Source organism: Suricata suricatta, chromosome 10 (genome assembly GCF_006229205.1).
Source record: "Suricata suricatta isolate VVHF042 chromosome 10, meerkat_22Aug2017_6uvM2_HiC, whole genome shotgun sequence".
Classification (NCBI taxonomy): Eukaryota; Metazoa; Chordata; class Mammalia; order Carnivora; family Herpestidae; genus Suricata; species Suricata suricatta.
This window is the reverse complement of record NC_043709.1, coordinates 61,573,777-61,598,891: the sequence shown is the minus strand read 5'-3', so window position 1 is coordinate 61,598,891 and position 25,115 is coordinate 61,573,777. Positions and strand designations below refer to the sequence as shown.

General features: G+C 52.0%; 2 protein-coding genes across 2 annotated transcripts in view; one reads left to right on the top strand and one right to left on the bottom strand.

The window, feature by feature from the left end:
* LOC115305208 (keratin, type II microfibrillar, component 7C-like) overlaps positions 1-271 on the bottom strand; it is a 30,508-nt gene extending 30,237 nt beyond the window's left edge. The window contains exon 1 of the mRNA XM_029955494.1: positions 129-271. Within this exon, the coding sequence (XP_029811354.1) occupies positions 129-271 (143 nt within the window). The remainder of the gene's footprint in view (positions 1-128) is intronic.
* A 12,223-nt stretch (positions 272-12,494) lies between these two features.
* On the top strand, positions 12,495-24,249 carry LOC115305662 (keratin, type II cuticular Hb5-like). The gene is made up of 9 exons (XM_029955896.1): positions 12,495-12,917; positions 16,237-16,445; positions 17,883-17,943; positions 18,529-18,624; positions 19,435-19,599; positions 19,818-19,943; positions 20,840-21,060; positions 23,373-23,404; positions 24,098-24,249. The coding sequence occupies exons 1-9, from the start codon at positions 12,495-12,497 to the stop codon at positions 24,247-24,249; spliced, it is 1,485 nt and encodes a 494-aa protein (XP_029811756.1).
* Positions 24,250-25,115: the final 866 nt, after the last annotated feature.

Here is a 25,115-nt window from a genome sequence, read left to right as displayed (position 1 = left end):
GGCTCTCGTTGACCGACACGGTGGTGATGCAGGGCGGGCTGGGCCCGCACACGCCGCCAGAGCGGTAGCCGAAGCTGCGGCCGCAGGAGCCGGCGCGGAAGCCGCCGCAGACGCTCTGGCTCCCGAAGCCTGTGAGGCCGCGGTAGCAGGAGACGCCGCGGTAGGGGGCGGCGGTGATGCAGCAGCGGCCGGGCCGGGGACCGCAGGCTGACATGCAGCTGAAGGTCCTGGAACCGAATCCGCAGCCGGCGGAGCTGAAGCCACAGGTCATGTTGGAGATAGGAAGGTGTCCGAGCAGGGGAGAAGCTGGCAGAGGGTGGAGCCGAAGGCTTGTGCTCCCTGGGCTGCGGCAGGCCCTTTTTATGCACCAGGGGCAGCTGGCATTAAAAGGGGCAGCAAAGAGACAATAGCTGCATTTTATTGGCTTGGCATCACCCAGGCCTCTTAAGAGCCAACCCGGCTTGCCTCTTCGGTGTAGCTGTGTCAACAGTATTCAGCCACAGGCCTGTTTCATCTTCAAAGCTATTAACAAGCTTCCTCATTGCCTCTCCCCCTCCCATTGCTACTGGAGGCGGAGAAAGGGAAGGGGTCCTGGAAGCATCAGTTGGACTCCATGCTCTGACTATGGGGAATGGGCACAGCGAGTGACCTGGGGTGGAGCCTGCTCTCTTTTCTGGAAGGGACATCACTGGACTATGGGCCCCAGACCTATGACCTGGCCTCAGGGTGGATGGCTGGCCTGCCCCAAGGAGCAGGCTGTGTCCCAAACAACTTTTTGTTCTAGGAGGCCTCTTTGCCTTCCTCTGTCTCTCTAAAGCATGTCCCTTTCTCCACTGCCAATATCAGCCTCTCTGGATCTGTTCCTACCCAGAGCCTGGTCAGGGAGGGCAGTGGGGATAGAGGTGTGGGAGGGAGCATGGTCTCTGCACTTTGGGTATCCCTAGAAAGACAACCCAGTCGGATACCAGTGGGACGTGGGAGAAACAGAGTCAGAGAGTTCACGAGAGGCTCGGGACTGTTCTTCAGAGTTCTGGGTCTTGTTGCTGCGGGACCAGGGGGGCAGGAGTGGGAGTGTGGAATTCCCCAGAGCTACAGAGATTAATCAGGGGAGACTACCTGGAGGTGGATTGAAGAAGGCCTGGAGTGGGTGGGGGCAGGGTTGGGAGGAGATGAGAAAGGAGTCCAGCTCTAATTTGGAGGCTAGACTGTGTAATCACGCATTTTCGTAATCCTTCAGACAATTCTTACTATGTGCCATTGGTGTACCTACTAGGTAGGTTCTGGGAACCCAGCAGAAGATTCAGGTATTTGGAGGTAGGAGAGGGTGGCATGCACACTGAGGTGGCAACATTTGGTCAGTGGGGAAGGAGGAGAAGCCACAGGTGAAGAGAAGGTCCCGAGATGCTTAGGCTGAGTTGGGATCTGATAATGGGCTCTGGGGACCCTTTGAGTTGTCAGTAGGGAAAATGAATGATGAATATTGGTGTGTGAACCCCCACCAGGAAGGATGAAAGGTGTTGGAGATGGAGAGAAGGGAGGTCACCAGGGTCCTGAAATGGCATCACTTCCCCTCCTCTGAGGACCCAACCACGCCATGAGAGGAAGTGAGGGGCATGTGTGGCGGTCCCGACAGCCAAGTTCTCATGATTTTCCCCCTCAACCCTTGGGGCCAGGACCAGTAATGGCTTTGGTGGGTTGACAGTGGGACCAAGCCAGGAGGTTCCTCAAACCCTGCGGATCTGAGCTCATAAAGCCTTCTAAGAGCAAGACTCTTGACTGCTTTTGTACTTGAGGATGACTCCTTTGAGGGACCTGTTTACTGACCAGCCACAAGCATGTGCTGACCCAATCTGGGCTAAAAATAGCCGTCCATGCAAAAGGACCTCACCTTTTGCCCTCCTTACTCCTCTCAGGGTGAGTGGGTCACTTACATCCCAGGGTGAAGGAAGACCCGTCTTTTCTGGGAAGGCAGTGATGGTGCTGTGGAAATCTGTCAGGGGGCTGGGCAATGTCTGCATAGATCCGACTTCCAGCCCCTCCTCTTGGGCCCTATTGAAACATTTTCATGAACTCTCATGTGTGGAGTGGGAGCCTTGTAGGTATGGGCTGTGGGGTAGGAGCTTCTGGGGTAAGAGACACCCAAAAAGGCAAGGTCTGGGGAGGAGCTGAGCGGGCAGTGATAGGATTTGGGAGCACTTCTGTGGGAGGTGGGTACTTTCATGCAGAGTGTTTTCTGGGTCACAATCTACCTGACATCCAAGGAAGAATCAGCTCTTTCGCTCTGCTTGTCTCAACTGAGACCAGGAAGGTTCTCAGTGTGTGCCCAAGGATTATGTGGGATTTATTTCTTGGTAAAACACTGAGGGATGCAAAGCGGTGAACCTTGTGGGGAAGCCTTCTCCACCTCTGTGCTCTGACCCATCTCCTCTGTCACAACCCACCGGGCTGGCATGGAGTTACATGCTTCACTGAGGGTCTCTGTGTAGACACACCCACTTCCTTGGGCAAGGGGGAGCCATGAGTATGCCCAGACCCCTGTCCTCACTGGATATGATGGTAGTGGGGACTCTGGAGATAAGAAGGCATGGTTTGAAGCCCAGCTCTCACTTACTAGCTTTGTGACCCCGGGCAAGTCATGTTTCCCCAGTTTCCTTCCTGGCAAAATATGAATGGACATCCCTGCCTGGCTGGGCTGTTGGAAGGATTAAATGGGTGCCTGGAGGTGGGAGGTGCTGCCTGCACCTTCACCCCATACTAACAGGGTGACTGGTCTTGGTTAAGCAGGGCCTTACAAGGGATAGGGCATACCGACTGTGAAATACCATTCTTGGTAAGCAGAAAACAGCCCAACAGCTTTACAAGGCAATCACGGCCACATCAGAAAGCTTTAATTAGAGCACCTATTTGTAAATGGCTGAGAACAAAGGGAATTGCAAACTGGGTGAGCCCTTGAAAACAGACATAGATGGGAAGTCGACAAAGGGACAGCAGCCCAGCAGGCTGCTTCCTTCCCCCTGGGTTCCAGGTTCGATGGACTCCCACCCTAACCGTGGGCTCGAAAGGCTCTGGGCGAGTTCTGGGCTGGTTCAGTTGCCCGGGCCTGTGCCCTGAGCCCACTCTCCACACACCTGGCCTGGGTCAGCCTGGGGCTGACTTGTCCCTGCTCCCCAGAGTGATTGGTCACCCTGTCCTTCTGTCCTTTGAGTCCAGCCTCCTTCCCTCCCTGGGACAGCAAGCACCACTTGTCCTCATTTATAACTCTGGTTTTCTGCTGGTCACCTGCCTGTCTGGCCCACAGATGCTGTTGGCATTTCTTTTTGCCTTCATATCAATGGGCCTTTTCATTTTTATATCTTCTTAATGGGCTTAAAAATAAACGTTTTATTTATTTTTTAGAAAGAGAGAGAGTGGGGAAAAACATGAGTGGGGGAGGGGCAGAGAGCAAGGGGGACAGAGGATCCGAAGCAGGCTCCGTGCTGGCAGCAGTGAGGCTGATGTGGGGCTTGAACTTATGAACCTTGAGATCATGACCTGAGCCCAAATCGAACGCTCAACCGACTGAGTGGCCCAGGTGCCTCCCCTTAATGGGTTTTTGATAAACACACACACACACACACACACACACACACACACTGTGATGAACATTTGTAGGGTATATCTTCTTAACTGACTGAGTCACGCAGGCGCTGTAGGGTATATATCTTCATGCACATCGCCACTAATTTCTTTAAAACAAATTCCTGGAGGTGGGATGCATGGGTCCAGGGGGACTGTCCTGGCCTGGCTTGTGTCTGACTGTTGCTTGTCTGGCTGTGGAGGCATCTTTCTGTGGGGAGGTTGCAAGTGAAATACAGGCAGCCCAGTGGAAAGCTACATGGTCAGTTCTGGAAAGGGAAAGACCAGGCGGCTGACAAGTACGTGGAAAGACGATTCCCACCAGTCCTTAGAAGCCATGGACTGGGACCATGAAGTGTCCCTCTACCATCAGCATGGGGAGGATCAGACTGTGGGTGCTGCTGACTGTGGGTGGACAGTAGGAGGGATGAGGATCCCTGCGCCCTGGGGGTGGCAGCCAGGGGTCCCATGCACGAAGGTGGGAAGGTGTTCTGGAGCGCAACAGAGCGTTATGCACAGTGAATTCAGGCATGTGGAAACCCTGTGACTCCCCCCTCCGCCTGTTCGCCTGTCAGACAAGACAGTTCACAGTGGCCTTGTGTGCAGCAGAGGGAAGCTGGGACAAGCCGGATGACAGGCTGGACAGACACAGGAACAGAGGGTAAAGGCAGATTAAGGGACTTAGAAGCCCCACAGTGGACATACTTACAGACAACACAGGGTTGAGTTAGAACATGTCAGAACCATTCTGTTCTGGTAGATGAAACAGACACACTCCGAAAACGCTGCTGCTTCCTTTCCAGTCGTGAGCATGTAAGTGAGGGCATCACATGCATTGTGGGTGCTGCGGAGAGGGACGGGGCGGTGGGGGTTGGGGGGCATGGAATGAAGGGAAGAGATGAGCAAAACAGAGAGGGGCTTCTGTGGGCTGTGAGGATGCCGTGCCGAGCGCTGGAACACGCCACAACCTCAGTCCTCTGCCCAAAGGCCCAAAAGCAAAACTGAAGATGAGATAAAGGAAATGAGGGAGGGCCTAGGAGATGAGCGAGGAGGGCTTTGCTGCACCAGCCTGGGGACCGAGCTGAGAGCCTTCAGATGCCTTCCACTCAGCCTTTGGTGCCCAGGGACGTGTGTCTTGGAAGCAGGTTTTGAGGGGCTACCAGTGTCAAGGCAAAGGATAAACTGGAGGAGGGAACCCTGGCACACAGATCTGTTGGGAAGTTAACACCCCGGGGGGGAGTGGCTGCAGGCTGCCAGGGAGGGTGCACCATGGCGTGCTGAGCACTCACAGGGAAGCTGCTGGACGAGTGAAAAATCCAGGCAGGGAAGAAGAGCCAGGGATGCCACACTTTGTGCTCATCAACCTGGCAAGGCTTCCCAGAGGAAAGGGGCTTTCCACGTGATGGCTTTGAGGGCCTTCTGCCGCCGGGGTAGGGTGCCCTCTAGTGGAACAGCGTGGCAGTTCTGGCAGTCCAGGACCTAAGCGGCAGAGGGGTGACTCACACAGCCCCATGGGCTTCTCTGAACCCAGAGCCCAGGGTTTTGGTTTGTGAAATGGACTGCACGTCACGCAGGTGTGATGTAGCTGGAAGGGGGCCAGGGAGAAGACAGGAAAGGGGTAATTATAAGTGTTTCTGGGCCAAGTTTTCTTCCTGTTTGTCTCCTGAAAGAACTCCTTCTTGGCAAGACTTCTGAGCTGTTGGACTTGGGGAACTCTGCAGGGCACTATTCCCACTGCACCCTCAGGCAGGTAGCTGCCTCTGTGTCCCACGGATCAGGTTGAGAAGCCCTGGAAGTAAGTGGCCTTTAAGTAGAGCCTGAAACTGAGTCCCCTGTCACTTCAGCCCACTCATGGTCCTTTTTGGGCACCCCATGACATCAGCCTTGTCCTCACTCAGTGCCTGTGGGGACAACTGCCTCACATGTGCCCTCCCTTCTGCCCTCCCACTCCAAGACAGACACCCGCCTCCTCTTCTTCAAGACTCCTCATGGGGCTGGGTCTCAGGGCCCCCAGAGCCCTGACACCCCTGACTGGGTCTTGGCCAGCGCTAGTCATCTAGAGGCAGTGAGGGGGCTCTGACCGGTCACTCTCCCTCTTGTGTGGTCTGGGCAGCAGGGGGCAGGAGCAGCTGCTGCCCTGGACACCATGCATCAGTAAGTGCCGCCTGAGAGTGCAAGAGCTCCCTGGGACAGAAAAGTTGAGCTGTCCCTGCCTAGCGCTGCCCAGGCTGCAGATGTGTGAGTAACACAAAGGTTGGTTTTTAAAACCGCTAAGCTTCCGGGTGGTTTGGTACACAGCTGTGGTTACTGGAACAGACATCTCGGCTAGATTTCATAGTCTGCACCCACTGCCAATGATTAGACGCACCTTACTGCAGAGTTTCAGACATTCTAAAGTCATTGTACAATTTCAGTCTTCAGCTGTGTTCAAGCCTCCTCTCTTTGTCCTCCCCTGAACTACCTGCCCCCAAACCCGGCCAGCCCATTGGTAGCTCTAATGGCTTGGCTCACAGGGCACAGTCTTTTCATGACCTCCTTCTTTTTCGAGGCTTCCAGCAGGTGTTGTGTTGTAGGAGGTACTGTCAAGCAGGGCTCTGCCTCAGTGACAGCTGGTGGGGACGGGAGGCTCCACCTGCCTGTTGCTCAGGGTACCTGCACCCTGTGCTGCCTTGTGATGTTTGGCCACATCTTGCCTTCTACGCAGCTGGGCGCCAGCAAGGCCCCACCCGTCCGTCTCCATTCTCTGCCTGGTAGACTGGTGACCATGAGGAGGTGGTGGCCCGGTCCAGTGTGTAGCTTCTTAGAACTTGGGGGACTCATGTCCTTATGTGCTCAGCTTTGGGACTTGGCTGGCATTCTGGGACAGGATAAATTGCTGGATCTCCATTCCTCACAGAATACTACTGTGAATATTTTAATTTACTGTGCACCTGCCTCATGCCTGCTTTGCCTTGGAAATCGGAAGAACCTGTGCATGTCTCCCTCCCTCATGAGATGCAGGAGACTCAACGCTGTTCTCCCCAGGTCCCCCTCCATCTTCCTTGGTGATGCACATGCTCTCCTGATGACTCCACACCCCAATAATCCAGCTCCTATCTCCCACCTGCCCTGAGTGTAACTGCGTCCCCGTCCTTCTTGTCCTGTTCTATGTTCTTGTTCTGCCCTAGGCTGTCTGTCCTCTTTTCTCACTTAGCTTGAAAGCATCTTAGAAACAGGGATCTAACCCATGGGCAAGGACCTTCTGCTGAGCTGGGATTGGGAGGCAAAGAGATGCTACTCTTAGTAAAATTTTAAATAGTTGGAGTTTGACCCCAAACTTCCGCGTGTACAGAAATATTTCTAAAGTCTGTTACCAACTTTCCTGCTGCAGTAAAGTGCATCAGATGTGATGTGAAGCTGACTCAGCTGTTTGGGTTTACAGGGACCATGGCTCAGCCCCTCCTTTTACTGGGAAATGGCCCAGAGAAGGGGGAAGGGGCTGTCCTCAGGCCCCACAACCAGCTCAAGGCGGAGACAGAACCTGAGGGCCGCCTCCTGGCTGTGAGGCTGACACTCTGTCCTTGATAGGTCCCTGTGTCATTTTCACAGCTGCCAGATAAACAGAGACCCTGCTCCTTGGGGCAGCACTTTGCTGAGCATGGCGTTTCACACCCATGTTTGATGTGACCGGCACACAGAGCCAGTGTGTGCCCATGCTGGTACATCCACAGTCTGTGCTATTTTCTAGTACACTCTGGCTTGGGTCCCCAAGGCGGAAGGGACAGCACAAGTGACCGCTGGCTGACCACTGTACTAAGTGCGACTGTGAGACTGTCTCATCTGATTTTTCTCTGCACGCTCAGGCGGGGCTGCAATTGGGGTGTCTTGCCACAGGGCTGATGGGAGTACTGGGGCTCAGGGAAGGGTAGGTCACTTGTCACTTGCTCTATGCCATTCCGTCTTTTTGTTGTTGTTGTTGTTGTTGTTGTTGCTTATCCCACATCCATAAACTGCCAAGCTCTGCTGATACCTCGTGGTCCTTTCCATGTCTTCTCCATTCTTTCCAACACAGTCTTAGCTCAGGCCATGTTATTTGTCATTTTGCTCATGTTTGCTTGCTACCTGGATTTTCTGCCTTTTACCAGGTTCCCACAAGCAGTTCTTCCTCCCACTTCTTAGTTGATCCCATTGTACACGTAGTCACCCTCCTCTCACCCACCTATCCGTTCCTCACCGTCCGGGTCAACCCGCCCACCCCTCGAAGCCACCTAGAGATGAAACTCTCTCCACGGACAGGGTGAGTGTGAACTCCTGGGTCCTACCTTAGCTCTCTCCTGCCTCCCTCCTCGTCACTCCGCAGGGGACACCCTGCCCTCCCGCCACAGTCAGCCTGCTGAACGGCCCTCTAAGCCTTTGCACATACCATCCCCTGGCTTTGGGCAACTCAAGGCTTGGTTCAGGGGCCATTTCCTTTAAAAGGAGCTCAGTATCTTTGCACAGGTCTATTACCACATTGCACTATAGATGCTTGATTTCCCACTGTGACCAGTAGGCTGTGGGCCACTGGAGGGCAAGGGTTGGCTTTTGCCTGGCTTGAAGTCACCAGCATCTGGCCCAATGATCACCCCCAGACACTTGATAAGCAACTGCTGAATGAATGGATAAGTGGATGTGCTGAGGCCAAGGCCTCACAGACGAGGGGAAAGATGGGTATTCGGGGCCCACCTGCTCTCCTAACCCTCCAAACCACAGAGCATCAGCTTGCCGGACACATTCAGACACAGTCAGACACATTCAGATGCTAGGGAAAGGCTCACTGTCAAAGACAGATGCCAGCCAGGGCAGCCTGGGCGGGCTGTGAATGGGGCTCAGTCCACAGCCATGTTCTCTGTTTTCAGGGGCTTCCCACACTCCCAGCCCTGCTGGTTTTCCAGCTGAAGAATTGGGCCAGGAGTCGCCAGCTCTCCTTTAGGAGCTGAGCAGAGAAGATTCAAGCGGAGATCCTCCTTTCTGGATTTTTTTTTTTAGGGGGGATACCCTCATAATGCTGGTGATGTCAGTAAGAAATCCAATCGTCCTCAAGCTGGGGACAAAACAGAAAGACCATGTATGTAGTGCCTTTCCTTACTCTTCAAGCCCCATAAGAGAAGAGCCCCAGTTTTCCTTTGGATTCACCCAGCACCCTACACCCACAGGATCACTCTACATATGCCGGGCGAGGTGGGGAATCAAAAATTCTTATGAGAATATTGGTCCCTGAATACCTATGTGGAGGGAAGGCACCCTTCCCACAAATCTACACGCTCAACCGTGTTCCGTGAACAAGGAATAAACTCTTACCATATGTGAGACACTCACTGATGTATGGGATGGAGTGGGGGTGCTGTGAGACCGGTCCGCCCTGGGTGGAGGCCACAGGGGTGTGTTTTTTGGGGAATTTAAAAACAACAATAAAAAGGACTAAAAAAATCAGTCAGTTTTTGTTATTAACCAGCAGGAGCAGTTCTTTTGTTTTTATTTTTTTATTAAAATTTTTTTTATATGTTTGTTTATTTTTGAGAGATAGAGAGAAAGAGAGAGACAGAGCATGAGCAAGAGAGGGGCAGAGAGAGAGGGAGACACAGAATCCAAAGCAGAATCCAGGGTCTGAGCTGTCAGCACAGAGCCTGAGGCAGGGCTCGAACTCACAGACCGCGAGATCATGACCTGAGCCAAAGTCGGACGCTTAACCCACAGAACCACCCAGGCATCCCAGCAGGAGCAGCTGTAAGCAATGTCAGTGACAAAATACTCTTCCCCATCTGAGTGCACTGTCTTCCCACCCGGCTCGGTGCCCTCCCTCCCCCTGCAGGCCCTTGTGGGGAAAGAGATCCCAGGTACTTGCTTGTCTTTGGGCCCTGTGACCCTGGCCATGAGATTAGCAAGGTTAGGCCAGACATTTGTAGTTGGGCCAGAGGTACCCAAGCTTAGCTCTGGGTTTCAGGGAGCAAGCCAGGCTGGATGAGAGACTGCCCAACAGGGGTGCTCCAAATGGGGTGCTGCCAAACTAGCCTCGTCCAGTTCTCCGTCTTTGGGAATATTCACCTGAGACGCCCCGAGGAGAAGGGCAGCAGTCTTGGGGTGATGCTGCTGTGCCTGGGTCACCAGAGATGCTGATCTTGATCAGTGGGAAGCTTTCTGCCACACCTTCTACACACTCTGGGGTGTGGGCCACAGAATTTCCAAAGACACCAGTGTGAGTTTGCTTTTATTTTTCTCACACAGTGCTCGGACTGGAAGCAGGTCAGGCGCCCACAGGTAAGCCGGGCTGAGTGAGGAGCAGGCCTGGACCCCTATGGCCCATTGGCCCCCAGCTCCCTCCCTGTACCCCATGAGCCTGCCATGCTCAGGACTCCCTCTCACTCTCTATGCTCAAAGCACATTGGCCTCCTTGCTCACACCAGACCTGTTACCCTTCTGGCCTTTGCACTGGCTTGTCTCCTCACCTCCTCAAACTCTTTGCTCAATGGGGAGCAGGGCAGCCTGTTAAAATTGGACCCCATCTTTCTTCCACTTCTGCTGAGTCCCCTTTTCCTGTTCTATTTCTTCTTCTTTTTAAATGTTTATTTAGTTTTGAGAGAGAGACAGCGTGAGCAGGGAAGGGTCAGAGAGAGAAGGAACCACAGAATCCGAGGCAGGCTCCAGGCTCTGAGCTAGCTGTCGGCACAGAGCCCAATGCGGGGCTCGAACCCACGAACCATGAGATTATGTCCTGAGCTGAAGCCGGACGCTCAACTGACTGAGCCACCCAGCCAGGCACCCCTGCTCTATTTCTTCTTATGACACTCATCACCATCAGATATACAATCCATTCCCTTGCTAAGTTTGTTGTCGATCTCTCTCACTGGAATGGGAGCCCGTGAAAACATACGTCTTTGTGTATTTTGTTCACTGATGTATTCCCAGCTCATAGAAAGGTGCCTGGTACTCGGTAAGTCCTTGCAGGAGACAGACCCTTCCAGACCGTCAACTGTGAGTTCAGGCTTCTGCTTTGCTTCCCCTGTTCAGCATGTTCGCCCCCCCTCCCCCACCCCACAGAGGAGCTCTCTCAGCTTCTGGCACACTCAGCTCTCCTTCCCACCCATTAGGGTTTTTGCGTAGGAGTTGTGTTCCTGGGGCCACTGAAGCAAAAGGCTGGAGCGGGTTGTTTCTGCAGGAATGCAGTTTGTGGGGTGTCTCCCCAGCCCACTCCGGACTTGATTCTTCCTTGGAGCTCTGTCCTTCGGATGCAGAAATGGGTCCTCATCTTGGACTGGTTCTCCCTCTGGATCCATTCTTACACTCCCCACATGGAGTGTGATTCTGTCCTCTGTGTCTTCCTGGTGTGAGGTGTGTGTGTGTGTGTGTGAGAGAGAGAGAGAGAGAGAGAGAGAGAGAGAGAGAGAGAGAGAGCGTGCACGAGAGCAAACAGAAAGACCCTCCCCATTCTCTCTTATTCTATTTGGCTCTTTTCTCATGCCCCCTCTCCAAGCCTGTTTCCCCAAGAGGGAGTTCTGGAAGATGACTCCTGTAACGACAGCTTTACTCCAATGACTGGGTTGCTGGGGGTTTGGGTATCCTGATAGTCGGGGCTGCAGGCAGGGGTTTTCCCCTTTGGGTCCCATTTCCATCCTGCTGTTCCAAGGCCTGGCAGGGAAAGCGTCCTACATGATTGAGGTGGGAGGCTGGGGTGAGGAGCCATGGCTGACAGCTCGGTTTTGCCAGGGAGCTGAGGAACTGGGTCATTTGTCTGCTCACCAAGCCTACGGGGCTGCTCTCCCTGGCACCTCTGCTTCTATTCTCTCTGCCATGTGTGTGTCACCATCTTCTAGGACCTGCCTCGGGTCTCACCTCCTTTGTGACGCTCCACCTGCCATGAGTGGCCCTCCTCAGAAAGCCTACGGCATTCCTTTGCCTGATCACTTGTCTTTCCCCCTCTTGCCATGGATCTTTGCTGCCTCTGGCTGAGGTCCTCGTGAGACCTCGTGATTGAAGACCTCGTGAGTTCTTCAAGGGTGAGCTCTGTCCACCGAGCTTTATTTCCCTTGGCATCTGAATTAGCGTCCCGCTCTGGTGGGGCCTCAGCACTTGCCTGTGAACAAAGGCGTTTTCTCCAGGACAGCTCCTGGCCTGGTGTAGAGTGGAGGCTCAATCACTATTTGTGGACCAGATGAAGACTCTCTCCAGATACTAGCCACGCCTTCCTGGGTCCAGTCTATTCAATTCAAGCTGTGCTTCCTGAGGACCTACTAAGTGTTGGTTACCAGGAGGGCTATGAAAGTAGATAACACATGTTTTCTAAATGACGGAGGCTGTACTGACCCCAATCACTCTATTATCACACAGAATGCAGGAAAAGCAGGAAGAGGGAAGGCTTGAAGAGTTCACCCCACATGTGCTCACCCTGGAAAGATGAGTCAGGCATCCTTGCAGCCTTAACAGGGAAAACGCGTGATCTGCCTGTAAGGATGGTCCCTTGGGACCTTGTGGGACATGGGACCCTTTGAGTCTCAGGAATGTGATGGCCCAAGCCTCCACTTGCCCCTGTGGGATAATGATCTCAGGTGGCCTCACAGGGTGGGAGGGGAATTAGGAGCTGCATAGATATGTCCAGGCCTGTGGGGTTGCAAAGGCAGGGGACAGGTTTATTGTGATGCAGGGTCTCCTTGATAGGCTCATTAAAGGAGACAAGTTTCAGCTTTCCTTCTCCGTCTGCCTAGCGGGAGATTCCCACGCTCATAAATGGCTTTAATAACTTTCTCCTGCCTTTTATGTTGTCAGGAGGCCTGTCGTCTGCCTGATAAAAGGCAGGGGCACTGACAGGTCTCCAGCGTGAGACCCAAGTGCTTCGAGCCTCTCCACTCGCCCTGCACAGCGGAGGCATGGCTGGCCGCTCCCACCGCATCAGCTCCGGCTGTGGGGTCAGGAACTTCAGCTCCCGCTCTGCCATCCTGCCCAAGCCTTCGGCCCACAGCTGCACCAGTGCCATGGCCTACCGAGGGGGCAGCCCTGGGGGGCCGGGCCGCAGGCGCCTCGGGGTCTTTGGCAGCTGGAGCCTGTGCACAGTGGGGTCCCCGCGGGTGGCGGTGAGCCGTGGATGGCCCCCGCGGAGCGGAGGCAGCTTTGGATATCGAGTAGGAGGTCTCTGTGGGCCCAGCCCGCCCTGCATCACCACCGTGTTAGTCAATGAGAGCCTCCTCACGCCCCTCAATCTGGAGATTGACCCAAACGCGCAGTGCGTGAAGAACCAGGAGAAGGAGCAGATCAAGTGTCTGAACAACAAGTTTGCTGCCTTCATCGACAAGGTGGGTGTGTGGGTTGCTCCCCAGGGCTGTGGCACAGGTGAGGGGTTTGGAACCCAGTGATGAGCCATGCTCACATTCTCTGAGTCCCAGGACTGCTACTCATCAACACGTGGCCTTGAGACCGTGTCTAAATCGGGCTCTTGGTTTTCAAATGTTACTAGGAGAGTCTAATGCAGCAATGGACATGAAACCAGACAGAATGGGAAGTTTTTTGTGGCAGGGTCCTTGGCCAAAAAGAGCTGGGTGTGCTTCTGTGGCCCCATATTTTGGATCTCAGCTATCACCCAGGGAGAGGGGGCTGGGTGGGCTGGGATGTCTGCTTAGGTTTGTGTAGGACCCCACTCCTAGATGAGATGCCGCCATCTCCAGGTTGAAGGGAACCAGGATGAGGAGGGACCAGAAGTTCCTTTCCTGCTCCTTCCAGTGGGGACACCTGCAGGAAGCCTGTGAGTTCGGGCACTTCTGCCCCAGATGCTCTTCCCCACCCAGTGTTATGCAGAGTAAAGACAGTGAGTTGAGAAACTTACAGGGAAGCCCCTGGAGGGGCTGTAGAGTTGCACTCTTCAGATGTGTGGTCTCTGAGCCCACCTTCTGCTTGGAGGCATAGGTCTGGTGTCCTCTGACTCGGTGGGGCCCTCTCTGTGAGCATCTCTGGGGGAGGACAGACACTGAAGTCCAGGAGAGGAAAGGGTCACCTTCTAGGGCTGAGTGGTGTGCACATCTACACCCAGAGTCTTTGTAAGTGGAACACACAAGAGTGATGGTGTGTGGAAGCTTTGCTTTCCAATATGAGCCACCATCAGACATAGGCATCTCTGAAAGGGAAGGTGCTGTCCATCTATTTTTTTTAAATGTTTATTTATTTTTGGGAGAGTGCCAGAAGAGGGGAGGCAGAGAGAGGGGACAGAGTATCTAAAGCAGGCTCTGCACTGACAGCAGAGAGCTTGATCAAGGGCTTGAACTCACGAACCGCAAGATCATGACCTGAGCTGAAGTCAGATGCTCAACCGACCAAGCCACCCGGGCTCCCCTGTACATCTATTCTTCACATGCTTCTGGCTCTTCCCTTCCACCAGCACATCGTGTGGGTTATTCATGATGCATGAACACCCACCAAGGGCGGTGGGAGGAGGTTGAAATGCAGCCCATGCTCTGCTCACTGGGCTGTGTGCTCTGGCAGGAGGCTTCGTTTGCCTGGAGCGACTCCTTTGCCTAATTTGCTTGAAAGCATAGTGAAGTCCTTGAGTATGCAAGGACCTTCGAACATGGCCTTTGGGACAGCACACAGGTATGCCGTCTCTGTTGTGAGCAGTCAGTTCCGTCCTGAGGAGAGAGAGACCCAGGCCACTGCCCCGGGCTACCTTTCCCTCCCCTGGCATTGCTGACAGTTCCTCACTTCCTCAGAAGGAGCTCCAAGGTGTGCCAAAGGTATTGCCCAAGTGGGCTTAAGCCTGCAGAGCAGGCAAACTAGAGCGCTGTCTCCACAGCATGGGCAGATGTTTCTGGATAATCAGTTTGGTTTCTTTTCCCACAAAAGTGGGCAACTGAGGGTTGCTTTAGGCCTGTGCTCCCAGAAGGTTAGGGCTTGGGAGGAGATCACTAGTTTCGGGCTGACAATGGCATGACATCTGGCAGGATACATGATGAAGCCAAGCTGAGCGGCATGCCTGCCTGGAGGGGCACCTGCTGCCATTCACCTCCAGACCCAGGCCCACCAATGCTTGAGCTTCTGGCTGGTCAAGGTCATGGAGATCCAGATTCTCACCTGAAATTATTCAATTCTTAAACGTTGGCCACGAATCAGATTTCTATGAAACGGTTTGCAGTCCAGATAAAACATGCCTGCGGGGCAGAAAGAGCCTGTGGCCAGCCAGTGATCAATTGCTGATGTATTTCCACTGCCTCAGTTTACAATGGAGGCTCAGAGAGAATGAGGCACAGGGGCCCCATTAGTGGCAGAGTCAGGCAGAGGACGGTCTCCTAACTCCTGGTCCAGGGCCCCTGGGCTGGGCTCTCCTGCCCCAGGATCCAAGTGAGGGACAGTCATGGTGGGTGCATTTTTAAATCACTGGCATAAAAATGCCACAAACTTGGTGGCTTAAAACAATACAAATTTAGGGACACCTGGGTGGCTCAGTTGGTTGGGCATCCAGTTTCAGCTCAGGTCACAATCTCACGGTCTGTGGGTTTGAGCCCCGGGTTGGGTTCTGTGCTAACAGCTCAGAGCCTGGAGCCTGCTTCAGATTCTGTGTTTCCTTCTCTCTCTTCTCTTCCCCTCTGTGTTCTCTTTGTCTATGAAAAATAAACATTAAAAAAAAGTACAAATTTCATATCTCATCAGGCCAAAACCAAAGTATTGGTGGAGGTTCCTTTCTCCTTGGAGGCCCTAGGGGAGACCTTTTTTCAGGGACAGGCAGGCTTTTGGCAGAATTACGTTCTGTGTGATTGTGGGACTGAGGTTCCTGTTCCCTTGTTGGCTGGCTGCTGGAGCTCGTTCTCAGTTTCTGGAGGCCACTGGTGTTCCTTGACTCAGGCTCCTTCTCCCTCCACCTCCAAAGCCAGTGATAGTGGCTGAGGCCACTTTAGGTTTTGAGTCTTTCCTCTGCTTTCTCCTTGTGTGCACCTCTCCACTCTTCTGCTTCCTCTTCCACTTTATTAAAAGTGTATTATTTATTTTTTGAGAGAGAGAGAGAAGGGGAGGGCAGAGAGAAAGAGAGACACAGAATCCAAAGCAGGCTTCAGGTTCTGAGCTGTCAGCACAGAGCCCAACACAGGGCTTGAACTCATGAACTGTGAGATCAAGACCTGCCATAGTCAGATGCTCATCTGACTGAGCCACCCATGCACCCCCTTCCTCTTCAACCTTAAAAGGCCCATTATGACACCTTGGGGCCACCTGGATAATTCCAGATCTCCTGATCTTCAGCAACATAACCTAAATTCCACCTGCAGGGTCACGTAACATAACAGATTAACAGGTTCCAGGGATTAGGACATGAAGAGCTTTGAGGAGTCATTTTTGGCTCACCATACATAGTTTAGGGTATTTTTGCAAGATCAGATGTTATTTCATTCTGTGCAGAATGAACACAACACAAATAAATTGTGTGCTCTACTGGGAGAGAGGCTAGGACAAGAAAACGGTTTTGGGGGAATAGCTGTGACCTGCATGTTCAGGCTTTGCCAAATGATTTGGCCTTTGGGGGAAGGTCACAGGCTGCTGTGGGTCAGGGCGCATCCCCAAAGGCAGAGAGGGCTCTGGGATACAGGCATTGCCCTGGGCTCCCCTTGAGTCTCTTTCCTCCACCCTGGGAGGCAGGTGCGCTTCCTGGAGCAGCAGAACAAGCTTCTGGAGACCAAGTGGCAGTTCTACCAGAACCGCAAGTGCTGCGAGAGCAACCTGGAGCCCCTGTTCAATGGCTACATCGAGATGCTGAGGCGGGAGGCCGAGTGTGTGGAGGCCGACAGCGGGAGGCTGGGCTCGGAGCTCAACCACGTGCAGGAGGTGCTGGAGGGTTACAGGAAGAAGTGAGTATGGCCAGATAGGGCGTGGATATGGGTGTGGGGCAGGTCTTGGCTGGGGTGACACAACTCTACTGGAGGTGGGGATGGCTAAAGGTTAGGGCCATCCCAGGCTACCTCTCAGATGGTTCTGTTTTCTCAGCCTGCTCTATCTGGTCTCAGCCCTCAGCTCTTGCAGCCCCATCCTGGGAAATGGGGAGGAATCTGGGGAGAAGAGCTTCTCCCTGCCTAGGAGGGTGGCAGGAAGGTAGAGGTCAGCAGACTGGAAGGAAGAACTTGGGAGCAGTCAGGGCTAGGATGGGGGTGGGGGAAAGGAAAGTTCCCTGGGGAGGTATCTCCAAGATGATCCAGAAGATGCCATTCAAGGTATCTGATAAGCTTGGAGAATTCTTTTATTTGCTCTGTGGATAAACCACCAGGTTCTTGTTATGGAAGGCTCTGCGATTCAAAGGCCCATGTAAATATTCCCTTGTAACTTCCCTTGTGACTTGTTTACTTTGGCCATTACCTAGTTTAACCTCTCTGTGTCACTGATAACTTGGTCCTCTTTTCCTGTAGATACAGACAGAGAGATCAGTGATTCTGATATAGTCAGTCCTGATCATTCCAATGGGAAGTAACTGGAATTCTGATCTTGGGAGATCGGGTTTTACCATCCAGACAGACCCAGCAATGGGTTTACACTCTCTTTGGGGAGGATGCAAATGCAGACATAATTCTATTTGCTGGTGTCAAGGTCTGTCTCCCACTCTGGGGGTGGTGGTGAGGACTGGTAATTACATAGCCCAGAGTTTATAGCAGCCCAAATTACTCTGTCATTAAAAAGTTGTGAAAATCATGTTGTGAGGACTCTGGTCATCCCTGTGGGCTGGGCAGGGCCAATGCAGGAATGACCTCATGAGCTGGCCCAAGAGAATGGGCTGGGCAGTGCAGGAGGGCTGTGGAAATGCCCCCCAGAATTCTGGGTATAATGGAGTGCTTCCAGGATTTCAAATCCTTGGATGTTGGGGGAGGGGAAGAGAACATCATGGGGATGGCTTCATGGAGCTTTATGTTCTGTACAATTTTTGGGTTGAAAGACATCCCCCTCCCCACCCAGAGCATCTGTCTTTCACTCATCCCACAAATATTTCCAGTGTGCCTTATTGCACATCAGGCAATGTAACCAAAGATGCAGAGAGATTAAATGGTTTGCTTTGAGGTTTTCCAGAAACTTCAGTCCAAGCTTGGACCAGAAACCAAGGGCCTGAACTTCATGTCCCGTGTCCTTTTGGTGGGTTCTTGGTGACTGCAAAATAGAAGTCCAGAGAGGCCACGCCTCTTTTCCCAAGGCATACAGCCAGCCAAGAGCTGAACCAAGGAGTCTTGAAAAGCTAGGGCTCGGCTGGCCCACCCAAAGCCCTCATCTCCAAGGGCTTCTCCACCTGTGCTCTCTCTCCTCAGGTATGAAGAAGAGGTGGCCCTCAGGACCACTGCTGAGAATGAGTTTGTGGTGCTAAAAAAGGTGAGTGACTCCTCCCACATGGAAAGAATGAATTCTTAGATGCTGAACCTCTGAGACTAGCAACTTACCAAGTTTGTGGCAGTCCAGTCATGGTGGCCAGGCACTTGAGTCCCCTGACAAATGGAGACCAGTTGGTCAGCAATGCCTGTTTGAGAGGGAAATGAAGTGACCACTGCATCTAATCAGCCAGACAGCAACTCGATGAGACCTCAGGCCTGAGAGTCAGCTACTTGGATGCTGCCAGGCCTGGGTGCCAAGGACGGCCTGCAAATGGGATGCACTCATGGCACAGTGGCCACCATGTGGTCATGCTCCATGGCCAGTTTGGCTTAGTGGTAGCAGCCTGGCATTTTGGGCTGTGATATTAGGTTACTTGCTTCAGAAAAGTCTCTAATTCTGGAGGAAAGAGAAAAAGTCTGCAGGGGTCAGACTTCTCTCCACTCTCTATTTGAGGTGGCCCCATGGATGTTTCTGGGATAGGAGAAAAGTGGGCCAGAACATGGTCTCTGGGCCCCCTGTAGAGGGCAGAGGTGCAGGGGCACTGAATGACCCTTGTTCCACCCTTTCCCATGTATGTCCCGCCAGGACATAGACTGTGCCTACCTGCGAAAGGCTGACCTGGAGGCGAACGTGGAGGCACTAAGGGAGGAGATGGGCTTCCTGCAGGCCCTCTATGAGGAGGTGAGTCTATCCTCTTCTCCAGAAGAGCAAGTGGGGGAGGAGAGGGTGGAGAGCTTTTTGAGTTGTGGGCTGTCTTGGTCCCTTGGCTTTAGAAAGTGTTGTTCATCCCTAACTCTTCTAGGACCTGAATATCCTTTCCTTCTGTGACCAGAGGAGATTTTCTCTTGCTTATGCCTCCTTTCAAAGTGGAAATGTGTGATGCCCTTCCTTTAAAATGACTTCTGGGGTGCCTGGGTGGCTCAGTCAGTTGAGTGTCCTTTTGATTTTCACTCAGGTTATGATCTCATGGTCGTGGGATCGAGTACCACATCAGGCTCTATGTTGAGTGTGTAGCCTGCTTGGGTTTCTCTCTCACCCTCTGCCCCTCCTCCACTTGCACAGTCTCTCTGTTCCTCTCTCTCTCTAAAAAAACATACAGATGATTTGAAGGACTGTGATTAATTGTCTACACAACACAGCATGAAGTGAAGATTTGACAATATAGGTGTAGGTATATAGATGTAATAATATCTTATTAATTCAGGTAGTGTGAAAAGTTAATTAGAAAACCACTTATGGGGAAGAGCACTGGGTGTTGTATGGAAAACAATTTGACAATAAAATATTATGAAAAAAAAAAAAAGAAAACCCAGGACTCTAAATCTGTCCATTATCTGGTTGTTTAGATTTATGCAGACAGCTAGAGCTGCACTTCTGGAATTCTCCAGTTTATTTCCTTAAGCTTCAGATGGGAACGGTTTTTTTTTACCTACAGCGATGGGAATCAGAGGGGGATTTGGAGCTGAGGGCACTGGTTGCTTTCTCCTACAGGAAATCTGCCTCCTTCAGTCACAAATCTCTGACACCTCGGTGGTGGTTAAGATGGACAACAGCCGAGAGCTCAACATGGACTCAGTGGTGGCCGAGATCAAGGCTCAGTATGATGACATTGCCAGCCGCAGCCGGGCGGAGGCTGAGTCCTGGTACCAAACCAAGGTGAACTGGGGGATGGTCTGCCCATTGGGTAGGGAGAGATAGCCAGAACCTGGAGCTTCTTTGGGAAACATATCCATGCACTCAGAGGGGCTCCAGCACAGGCCCAAACAGAGCAGAGGGAGAACAGCAGGCTGGCTCTCCATAGTGACCACTCAGCACCCCTTCCAGCAGTGTCACTACCATTGGCTGGTCCTGAATGTTTGTCTCCCACCCCACAGTGCGAGGAGATGAAGGCTACAGTGAGCCAGCAGGGTGAGAATCTCCGCAGAACCAAGGATGAACTCAATGAGCTGAACCGCATGATTCAGAGGCTGACGGCGGAGGTGGAGAATGCCAAGCAGCAGGTGAGGGGGCACTGAGACCTTGCTCGGTGCACCTGCAGCTTCTGATCCGTTCTCCTGCTGCTTCTGGTCACAGTTCACACTAGCACCATCCTGCTGCTTCTGATCTGCTCTCTACTTTCCTCCTGCCTTGAGGGGCTGCTGCTGTCTTTGGAGAGGCTTATATTTTAACCACCCGCACCTGAAGGACCGACAAACATTGTTTGCACAAAACATTGTTGGGGGGGTGGTGAGGGTTGATCTAACGTCTCTGAAATCTGCTCTTATTCCCCTTCATATCCCCCCAATGTTTCTTTCCTTTAAACACACCTTAGGCAACATGGTCTAGTGCAGGTTGTGTCCTGCTGCCTCTCTCCCCACCTCTCTGGATGGATTTGAGGTGCACAGACCTGAACTGGTCCTTGACTACTCTGTTCACAGTGCACACTAGCACCATCTGTTCATCTCTGAAATTGAACATCGCTTGTCCTCCATCTTCAGTCCATTCCCCACAACCCCTCTGAGTCTCAATTTCTTCATCTGCCTAATGGGAAATAACTGTGCCTGTTCTGACACGCTCACAGAGTGACTGGAAGGAGATAGGCAACGTCTGTGAAAGTGCCTTGTAAACCAACAACAGTAAACAAATGTAAGATAATATCACTAATTATTATCAATCCTATTCCAGTGCTAGCATTTCCTCCAGCAGCTCACTGGGGACTTGGGTTTTACAATACAATTAAGTGGCACAAAAATGGAGGAAGAAAGCTCCAAAGGTCTATTATTTCCCTGCCTGATTAATTTGCAAGTGGACCACTTTGAATGGAGGTGAAATAGGTTGATAGAGGCCATGGGGATCCTTTAGGGTTCCCACAGCCTGCACTCCCCTCATGCTCCTCCCCTCCTCCCCTCCCTGACAGCGCCGCAAGCTGGAGGGCACCGTGGCTGAGGCTGAGCAGCAGGGTGAGGCGGCCCTTGGTGATGCCAAGTGCAAGCTGGCGGGGCTGGAGGCCGCCCTGCAGAAGGCCAAGCAGGACATGGCCTGCCTGCTCAAGGAGTACCAGGAGGTGATGAACTCCAAGCTGGGCCTGGATGTGGAGATTGCCACTTACCGAAAGCTGCTGGAGGGCGAGGAGAGCCGGTGAGGATGCAGCTCATCCAGGGCTTGAGGAGTGCCATGATAGACTATCATCCTCTGGGTAGAGAGGGTTCAAACTAAGAAAGACTCCAGAAAGACTCTAGAAATAAGGAGTCCAACTATTTCCTCATTTTCATATGGGGAAACTGAGGCCTAAAGAGGGGAAGGAACTTGTTCAAGGTGACAGCTAGGTAGCAGCTATGCTAAAATTACCTCAGTCTCCTCGTTAGTCTTCTGATTATCTTTTCCCTCCCACACTGCCCCTCCTGATGCAACTAAGTTCATTCCAAGGCAACCACTTTACCCTGTTGGCTGCAAAGGGGTTTCTGAAACCACATCTCAGTGGATTGTAAAGGCTGGAATCATTCAGAAGATTTGTTAAAGGTCATTTGACTTGGGATGTCCAGACAAGGAACCCCATAGTCTTGTGTTCAGGAGCAGCAAATAGAAATGATCAGCACAGGGTCCTTGCTTAGCAGAAAATACAGGGGCCAACATAAATCGCTGTGCTGACAGTTTGAGCCAAGAACTGGGGCAGGTGAAGACAGCAAAGGAAGGAGCAGTGTGGATTTACACCTGGGGCAGTGATGAGCACCTAGCCTGGAGGTGGCCACGTCATTACTGCCTCCTAGCTGTGTCCCATCACAGTGGAACATGCTAGCTGGGGAGTCACATAGAAAGCTGTGAGCCTGACCCCCTGGGTTCACATCCCAGCTCTACCACTTACTAGCTGTGAACCTCTGTGCCTCAGCATTCCAGTCTGTACAACGGATAATCATAAAACCCAGCACTTTATGCTGCTACAAGGATTAAATGAGTTAGTGTGAATGGAAAGCACCAGTAGCGGCAGGTTATAGTCAGAACAAGACTCTGTCTATCCAGGGTAGCCAGGCAGGGCTGTACCACAGAGAGGCTCCTTATTGACCAGATTAGCATTAGAAATCTGACGTATGTGCCCCCTACGCAGCTGGCCGTGCTGCTGGATTTGTGCCAGGCTTGACCAAAACAAGTCATCTTTCCTGTCCATTTCCTCGGGACTTTGGGTGAAGCCACCAGAGTGATCTCCTCCTCTGTACACGTAAGCCGCGGGCCCACTCATCAGCATTCAGTAAGGCACCGGCATTTGCGCTGTGAAACTTACTTTCATTATAATCATCATCATCATCACTAATGTATTCAGAACTCAATTCTATGATGCATGAGGCACTGTCTTCAGCACATGAGATTTTACAAGATGGTTGTGTGTACGGTGCTTTGCATGTTGTGACCACTGACCTTTTGATAGGTCTTCTTACTTGGCACTTACAAATTTAATAGGATTACACAAGTAATTCTCATTGCAGAAAACACAGAAGATAAGAAAACAAAGCAGCCACAGTCACTCAACTTGGTGACAGCTGCTGCTAGCATTGTGGTGCAACAGACATCATGATGGGCATTGGCGAGAATCTTCTGGAAGGGTACAGTTCCAAGGCTGCGGCAGAGTCAGATTCAGGAGGCCAGAGAGTAAGCCCAAAGCATAGATCCTCACTGAAAAGCTGTAGTGTGTGGAAGTGCTCAGCTGGGCCGAAGGAATCAGGCTGGAGCTTTACTGGAGGAAACAGTTTGAAGCTGGGGGATAAAAAAGAGGGTGACACAGAACAGAACATTCACTGCGTGCCAGGCTCTACCTGTAGGCACTTTGCAAAGTGGAGCTTACGATAATGCTGGAAGGTGGGTATTATCAACTCCATTTCATAAGTGAGGAAACTGAGGTACAGAAAGGCTAGGTGATTTGTCCAAGGTCACCCAGCTGGCAAGTGGCTCAGCCAAATTTGCACCCAGGAGGCCAATCTCTTGACCACTGTTCCCTCCAGCCCCCTCTGCATGTATCAAGTCAGATGGATATCTGGGGTAGCATTTAAACTTGTGGGATAAAAATGGCTCAATTAGAATGCTAGGCAAACTCTTCCCTACCTGGAGGCGTCCAGTTAGGCAACAGCTGTTCCCATCCCCTCTGTGGCTGTGCTGGAATTTCCAGCCAGGGGACAAGGAGGATAGTCCCACTGTACCCCATGTCTGCCATTCAGTGCACCACATTTCATGGCTGAGAAGCAAACAAGGCATAAAGTGGCCTTTGGGTCCTGCAACCTAACATTCCCCTGTCCTTTTGGGGTCCCTGGAAGCAGTGGCAACACTGATACTCTCTGCGGTAGGTGGGCAACAGGTCCCCTCCCCTCAGCTCTGTTCTCTTTGCTCAGGACGGAGCAGAACAGACCTGTTGCAAGAGCAGAGAACACTCCATTCTAAATGTTCACCCTCTCTTTCCCCTGCAGCTTGTGTGAAGACGTGGGCTCCATCAATATCTGTAAGTTGGGTGTGGGGGGGCATTGTTCTTTTGGGTGTTAATATTGGGTTGCATCTAATCAGGGACTGTGGGCCCTGGGTGGAGGAGATGGGAGCGGAGATTTTTTGGGATCTGGACAAATGGATGGTCCAAAATATTTGGTCCCTACGTGGATCCATCTGGAACATCCATGAAGCATAAGCTAATGATTGTGGGAAGTTCTGCCCTCCTAACTGGTTCCACAAAAATAGCTCAAGTCTTTCAGTTATACACAGAATACCCTTCAAGTGGCCCAATGTTTTAGTAAGGAACACTTTTGATGTTTATTCTGATCATTTGGGGCCACTGCAGGCAACTCTTTATCTTTAATAATCCAATGTGTACACAGTCTCTAGGCTGAGTATCCATCTGTTCTCATCTCCCCAGCAACCATGTTTTTAGGTAATTCCTTCACTATGACCCATCAGTTTTTGCTCAATGAGTATATAAAAACATCTCAACATTAGTCTGATTCAAGCAGAGTTAGGTGTTCAATTTGCCAAACCACACTCCTTCAAGAAGCAGGTGGCAATGATTTTGGATTTGCCTGTAGGTCTAAAGATTCATGTTGCTGGTCCCCCAGATATATGAAAGTCAGTCATTGGTTCCAAAAAGTTCTGAGGCATGTCATGGCAGAGATGGAGGAGAATTCTGACCCAGTGTCTCCTTCCGTAGGTGTGAGCCGTTCCCAGGGTGGTGTGATCTGCAGCGACCTCAGTACCACTGTCCCTCGTGGCCCAGGGCTTGTGGCCACCAGCAGTGGCATCCTCTGTTCCCCCTCTGTAGTGGGGGCCTCCTCCTGTGTGAGATCCGTGCAGTTTGCATAGTGGATGGGGGACTCTGGCGGGTGGAGTCTGATAGGGGCAGAGGTGGGGAGCAGGAGGGGAAGTCATTTCTCTCCCAGACCCCAATGTCTGTTTAGTAATTTCCCCTGGCTGGAACCCAGACTATCTCTCTAGTTTCCTTCCTACTGGAGTTATGATTTACTCTTTGAGTGCAAACCCTGGGTGTGACATTACTGCCACCTCCAAAGGTTCCCTCTTCCATGTGGTCCAGGAAAGGCATGTAAAGGCTTTTTGATATAAGATGTTCAGCCACTTTCTTCCTCAGCTAATTTCATGTTAGCAAGCATTTTACTAAGTATTGTCCAAACACCAGGCCCTCTGGGCAGGGAGCCAGGTAGGGGAATGGCAATGGGTGGGTGCACCTACGCTTTGCCCCCGATGAGAGGCGGGGCATGGCACCTCAGCATTGAGTGAGCAAAGGGGGAAGTGGAGTAGGGGTTTCAGAGGGCCCTCACTGATCTGAGAGACTGTGTATTCCCAGAGTGACCCCCAGCTATTTATATGTCAGGGTGGAAAGGTTGACTGAAGCTAATAGCTGAGGTGTTTATGGTGGGCAGTTTGGATTTTTTTTCTTTTTGTATTTGGGTGATTCTTGTTATGGTTCCTCCTCTCTTTGGGTGTGTGTGATTAAATATAGATGCAAAAAGTTTTCTCCTACTAAACAAATTAACGCCTGCCTCCTTTGTGTTTTTCCCAGCCCCCTTCAAAGCCTTGGCCATTTCAACACTTTTGCAAATGTAGTCCACAAACCACCACATACATCAGGGTCACCGGGATGGGGGTGAGGGGTGGAGGAGACTTCTTAAATAAGCAGATCCTGGGCTTCATCCAGAACTACTGAATCAGAA